Source organism: Papaver somniferum, chromosome 1, assembly GCF_003573695.1.
Source record: "Papaver somniferum cultivar HN1 chromosome 1, ASM357369v1, whole genome shotgun sequence".
NCBI classification, from domain to species: Eukaryota; Viridiplantae; Streptophyta; class Magnoliopsida; order Ranunculales; family Papaveraceae; genus Papaver; species Papaver somniferum.
In genome coordinates, this window is record NC_039358.1 from 88682301 (window position 1) to 88689144 (window position 6844).

Below are 6844 nucleotides of genomic sequence, written 5' to 3' on the forward strand. Positions count from 1 at the left end.
TCTTTCCTTTAATTTTTTTTTCCCATAGCTCCACATTGTTGTTAAGCTTTTCAAGTCTATGATTTTTCATGCAAAAATGGTTAAAAGTTAAAACCAACTCACAAAGTAACGGATATGAATCAAAATCAACCAAGTAACAGTAATGAATCAAAATCAAAGAAGAGTTGTAAAAGGTAGAAACTGTTCAATAACTATGTATAAAAGGGTAGAGTTACTGGAGTATAATATCCCCGCACTATAGGAGGATAAAAACAAAACAAGAGACAGACAATAACAAGAACAAAGGATGCTTCAGAAAAAAAAAAAAAAAAAAAGGGAGAGAAATGAATTTTCACAGAACCCAGTGAAATATCCAAATCATGGCCCAACCCCTAGTACAAAGCAAATAAATACATGCATACATTACATACATACATTACATACATGTCTAAAAGGTGTAATATAAACATGTGAAAACACTAACAACAAGTAACTGGACACAGGATGCAGTAGTTAATCAAGTGGGGTTATCACCACCATACTTACGTTCATTTCCTGCCATCTTCTATATTTATACCAACCAACATCATCAGTTTACCCTTTTTTTTCCTGGCAAACGCGTTCATCAAACCTTGTCGTGACAAGCTCTTTCTATTGGTTCTTCTTGTTTTTACATACAGTAATCCTAGACATAATCACATTGCATACACGATCTCCCCACTACTATCAATATCGAGCTCCGGGTCGGTATCTAGGTCCTCCATGTCGTCATCCATATCCAGGCTGCCAGTAAAATAAGGATCAAGACTCCGGGTCCCAGCAGCAGGTATTGTGGCCTCGGCAATGATCTGCATGATTTCATCAATGCTCTGCATTGGTTGATCAGGTTCTTCAAAGTGGCTGTTCATTGTGTTCTCATTCATAAGATCTGCTGGGAGGTTCTTTAGAAACCACTCATGGTTTTGGATCTCAGGCATGGTTATCCTCTGTTTCATTCAAGTTCATGATAACAAATTATAATTAGGAAACACAACTTTATCTCGTGTAATAAGCACTCATCCAATAAGGAAAAGAAGAGCAAAGTTTTAGTTTCAAATGGTGGTCTCCAGCAGAAGCAGGGTGGAACTGCACAGGTTCCATTTTTTTGCACAAAAAACGAGCTTAATAAGGAAGCATCTCTTACTGCGGAGGGGTTGGCATCAAAAATCCTGGATATCAGCTGTTGGCACTCGGGAGAAATGTGAACATAATCAGGAATTGAATACTGGACACTCAGAATTCGCTGCATGAAACCAAGAATTGTTTGTCAGTTAATTCATGTGATATTGCATTATCCTAACGAGTAAACGTTAAGCACGAACCTGTATCGTCTTGCGGAAGTTTTTCGGTTCCTCTGGATCCTCGAAAGGGTATGCACCAACCAGCATGACATATAACGTCACCCCACATGACCATACATCCGCAATCTGAATCAAACGGAAAAAATTGGAGTTATTTAATGTAACAAAGACCACAAGATGAATATGTTTATGTACGTCACTTTTAGTAGAGGAGTGTACAAATTGACCAGCACATGTCTGATTGCTAGTAAGCCTAGAAGCATCGATAATATTCTGTATTCAAGATGTAGGTGTGTATAGCAGAAAATTTAAACCAGACCGTAGTACAGAGAGGCTTCCTACAGTCCTCGAGTACTAGCAGTTTGAAACCGTCAGTATCATGCTTGAAGAACTTCAGAAAGGATTATGTATTCATTTGAAGATTCTGCAACTTCCATTCCAAATTAAAAGGGGATTGTAAAAGAGGTTATAACCCTTCGCTTGACAAATTCTTAACGAAAGCAATCAGGCACGCACACATATTCAAGCTAATCTTCCTTGAGTCAAACAAAAGCACCACAAGCTGAGAAACGTTTTTCCAATAGCTAGATGGAAAGCAACTGTGTTAAAAACTAGAAGACATAGAAAGGCAAAGCTTGAGAAACATACATGATACACATATAAATGTTATGTGACTTCAGAAATACCCAAGCGATAATTATAACTGCCATCAACTTAAATATCAAAATCCACATAACTGTTACCCAACCTAAACCTTCGTCAGAACTATGTCTAGCCTGTAAATGTCATGGTCGTATAGCAACTTTGGACTGATCTCTGACAATATGCAAAGTAGGTTCGAATTGATTATAAGAACAGATTCATGTCAGATGAGGTTTGCAAGTGGCAAGGATTTTTTACCTTTCCATCGTATTCCTTCTTGAGCAATACTTCAGGAGCAATGTACGCAGGGGTTCCAACGGTTGATTTTGGTTGTGAATGCAGCACTGAGGACTGGAAAAAGCAAACAAAGTTAAGAAGAAGGAATTTTCTCATTAATAGCACTGAGGACTGGTAAGCACTGGTGCATCCATGTTCAAAAAGGATAATATTCAGAGAAATTTTTGAAATTACAATGTCATTGGAGTAAAGAGTCTCCACTAAAAGTAGAACCTTCAATTGTATAAACAATGCTTAAACTATGCAAACAGGTGGTACACGAACACAAGCTTTGGTACAATGCCAAGAACCAGAACAACAAGATGAGAAAGATGGGAAATACCTTAGAGTATCCAAAATCACATATCTTCAAACGAGGTGCGGCACTTCCATCTAACAGTGTGTTCTCCAGTTTCAGGTCACGGTGACATACTTGCTATACAAGGGAAACAAATTTAAAAAAAAAAATATCGTCAACAAGTCACAACGTAAACTAAGATTACACCTTTAAGAAACAAAACTTATACAAATACCATTGCGTGACAGTAGCTAACTCCTGATATTAGTTGTTGGAAAAAGAAACGAGCCTGCATCAAAATTCAGTACAAAAACATCAAGAGAGGAGAAAATTAGAAAATAAAAGTACGGCAAATTACTACTCTAATAAGTCGAATTAAACAATATAACAACCTCATCCTCACTGAAACGTCCTGCATTGCATATACGCTCAAATAACTCCCCGCCAGATGCATATTCCATCACAATAGCCAGGTGAGTTGGTGTTAAGATAACCTAAATTTTTTCACAAAATTGAAAGTAAAAACAGACATCACCAATTCACCATCATTATCTCCTCAAAAAGAATGTAAACATTAGAAAAACATAACTAAAACACACACCTCTTTGAACCTAACGATATTGGGATGCCTCAGAGACCTGTGATTAATAATTTCCCTTTGTACATTCTCATCTATCTGTCCCAATACCAAAATTATAAGAAAAAATTTGTAATCATAACTCAAAGAAAAGCTACAAAAAGTGTAAATTCTGAATTTGAGAAGAAACACAAACCTTTTCGCCTCTCTCAATATACTTAACAGCAACAAGTTCTTTAGTTACTTTATCTCTCATTAACCTAGCTACACCAAAATTACCTGAACCAATATCTTTAACAAGTTCATAACAATCACTATCATGCATTATAGGCAAATCCATTCCAGGACCAATAGTGAGCTGAGATCGATGATCCATCAAAATTCAAACAAACGCAGACCTCGTTTTTCCTTGTTTGTCAAAACACACAAACTTATTCGTACATTTCTAGACTAGATACAAAAACCCTAATTTTGATCAAACTAGTTGACGTGTCTTGAAATTAATCATAGGATTCAAAACACCTGTAAAATTAGTTGAAGAAATTGATAGGTGCGTGAGATAAATGATGATAACAAACAAGTTCAATCCCGTGAAACCTTACTTACTTATTTTAAAGTAGTATACTCTTTACACCAATAAAATTTCTAGGGTTTTTAATTTAGGAACGAGAGAGAGTTGCAGAGAAAGAAGAAGAAGACATGGTTTAGCTCGTGAACTTAGCTTTTTATTTATTTTATCTTTTTCTTGAGAAAATATCTCCAAGAGGAAATAATAAAATACTGTCATTTGTCCAATGAAGCAGGATTCAACCGCGAAGAGAAGGACTGTGTTATTTACAAGACTGTCCTTTATTTCTGCTTAAAATGACTGTGATGTTCCTCATGATTGACTGGTTTTTCGGTTTGGTTTTGAACTGAAAAATGTCGTCACTTTGGATAAGAATATAAGATGGACATTTAGAGCAAAGGTTGGTTTAGAGTAGAGCTGGTAAACAAGCTGAAACCTGCGGGTTAACCTGTGCCCGGCCCATAAAAACCCGAACCCGGCTCGGCTGGTTTCTAAACAAGCCGGGTTCGGGTTGGAGAAATGCCGGCTTGTGAATAAACGGGTTAACCCGTCCCGGCCCGTGAAACCGTGGGTACAACCCGTAAAGCCGTCCACAATAACTAATTAGTAATTTTTATATAATCATGTCTGTCGGATTATCTAGGGTTAATCACATCCACACGATTAAGGTATAAAAGGAGAAACCCTAAAACTAAATGAAGAGATATCTTTCTTTTTTATCTCTCTTTTTTCTTCTTCTTCTCTTTCTTTTCTGGTTTTTCTGTTCTCTTTCCATTTTTCTTCTCCACCGCACGAACTGTGAGTGAGTGATTCATGATTCTTCTGAAATTTGAATAAACTTAATGAATAAGTGAATCAATGAAAGAGTTAATGAGTCTGTGGAGTTAATTTTGGTTAGGGTTTCGTGATGATTGAAGAAAGAGGAATCAGTAAAATTAGGATTAGGGTTCTAGAATGGATTGAAAATTTTATATCAAATTGAGAATGAAATCAAGTAAGTAATGATGGGTATTGGGTGTTAAGTTTAAGGTTGAATTTTTAGTTATTGATTTTCAATTTAATTCACATTGAAGAATCAGTGAGTTAGGGTTCCAACATGAACTGGAAATTTGATTGGTGATGAATACGATGAAATTGAAAGATGATTTTGTTAAATTGAGGTTTAGATTCGTATAATAATTGGATGAACTCCATCGATTAGGGTTCTTAATAGAAAAGAGAATTCATGGTTCACGGGTTTGAAACTTAGTTGAAAAAAAAAAGAAAATTGACGGTTTAGGGATATGATGGAATCAAGTTGAAGATTAAGCAAAGGGTGAATCATTTGTTTCAATTTGGAATTAATCTGAGAACCTGTTATATGGATATTAGGTTACTAGTTTGAGATGAAGTGTATGTGAGTTGGATTAGTAATATGATGGGATGAAGATGGGTTTGCGTTTTTGTTGTTGTTGATTAATGTTGCAGATTAGTGGTAGTGATAACGAGAAGATTTATGAATGAAATTGAGATGCAGGTGATGAAAGTGGTGGATGTGAATTAATTTTAGGTTAGAAACGATAATCCTAGGTTAGGGTTTGATTCTTTACTCTTTTTCACAGTAGACTAGAGAACTTATAATTGTGTTTTTTTCTATGTAATCCTATGTTTTAGTATTATCCCCAAGTTATGTTCTGTGGTTTGGTGACTTTGTTCTCTGTTTTGTCACAAATTAACTTAATGAAATTATAATTTTATTTTTAATTAAACAAGTCGGGTTAACCCGTGAACCCGCAAGCTTTACCCGTTACGGGTGCGCGTTGAAGAAATGATCACCCGTGAAAAATATCGACCCGCGGGTTTTAACCCGTGTTAACCCGAACCCGTATAACCCGTAACAAGCCAGCCCCGGCCCGCCCGTTTGCCAGCTCTAGTTTAGAGTGACAAGGAACAGTTATGATTGGCCCCACTCAAAGGAAGTCGATGCAACCAAACAGTTCGGGGTCCGTTTGGCACACAAAATTTTGTAATACAGGTAGTTGTTATTGCTTTTTTTGTTTTTTATAAGAAAAAATTATAGGTGCTCAAGCAACCCACTCATGTTTACAGCATGGATATTGTCTGAGCTATCTCGAACATCAGATATACCCCAAAAAGATAATCACCATTATTACAGTAATCCCGTGGATAATTGTTTGTGGAATTCTGTAAAACTTGCATGATTGTGTGTAAATTTGTTCCTCTCTAGGTAGAGTCAGAAAATAAGGTAGATTGCCTAGCTAGTCTGGCTAAATTGATAGCAGCATGGTTTTGCTGAGTAGTAACTTTGGTGAGCTTCCCTAAGACGAAATCAATTGGAGCATAGATGTTGTTGATGTCCTGGCTTTGATTTCTCTTTCCTGTGAAACGATTTTGAACTTCCAGTTGGTAACCTTTTTTGATAGCTTGTAGAACTTCTTCTGTTTCTGCAGCAAAGTTGATGTTTGTTTGCCACATAGTCTTCCCCCATGTGGTAGTTGCTATTGCAGGTGATTGCAATTTGCAATCATGCGACATTCAAATCACACTGTGGGATTTTAGTGTTTGGCATGCTAAGAAAAGAATTATTGTCCGTACATATTGTCAAGTCAATAAATTTGGTGATCGTACATCGAGACACAACGCTTGTCGCGCGACACATGTTAAGTCGCTAGATAACTATTATGCTCGGATAGTGCAGGTTGCGTCGATGAACGACCAATTTTTAGTTGTGCATCGTGATCGTAAGTATACTCCCGATAAAGATTTATTTATTTATAGAAACTATGTTTTACTATATCAGCTTGCAGCACAAAAACGTTTGTAGTGACCTCGGCAACTTGAGAAGGACAATTAGTCTAGAACAACGTTTTCTGACAACTGGCAAAGAAGTAAAAGAAATTGTAGCTTTAACAATGCAGGTTAATCTATTAAGAATGAGGGGTGAAACTAATGATGATTTTGTAAGAAAATTACTAGAGGAATGGCAAAGAGCACAGTTTTTTCTTCCATGGTTGTTTAGTAATCCTTAAGATGCTTTACAGATTCAACCCAATTTTGGTGGATGCTGATCCACCACGTACATCTTTATGAATATGTACAGTGAGTAGTTAATTTGTTCTAATTAGACAAGTCGAGTGTACGTGTGTTGTACGTTATGTGTTATA

At 36.5% G+C, this 6844-nt stretch overlaps 1 protein-coding gene across 2 annotated transcripts; it reads right to left on the minus strand.

Annotated features, from left to right (window-relative positions):
- Positions 1–171: 171 nt before the first annotated feature.
- LOC113293902 (serine/threonine-protein kinase SAPK10-like) lies at positions 172–3873 on the minus strand. Of its 2 annotated transcripts, none has more exons than XM_026542346.1 (9): positions 3309–3873; positions 3137–3211; positions 2928–3029; positions 2771–2824; positions 2581–2673; positions 2220–2369; positions 1341–1445; positions 1163–1261; positions 172–965 (listed from the first exon to the last, which is right to left on the minus strand). In XM_026542346.1, the coding sequence occupies exons 1-9, from the start codon at positions 3486–3488 to the stop codon at positions 675–677; spliced, it is 1149 nt and encodes a 382-aa protein (XP_026398131.1). In that variant the 5' UTR covers positions 3489–3873; the 3' UTR covers positions 172–674. The 2 variants fall into 2 exon arrangements, with proteins under 2 accessions (XP_026398131.1, XP_026398138.1); XM_026542353.1 differs by having other exon boundaries at positions 302–965; positions 2220–2312; positions 3309–3871.
- Positions 3874–6844: the final 2971 nt, after the last annotated feature.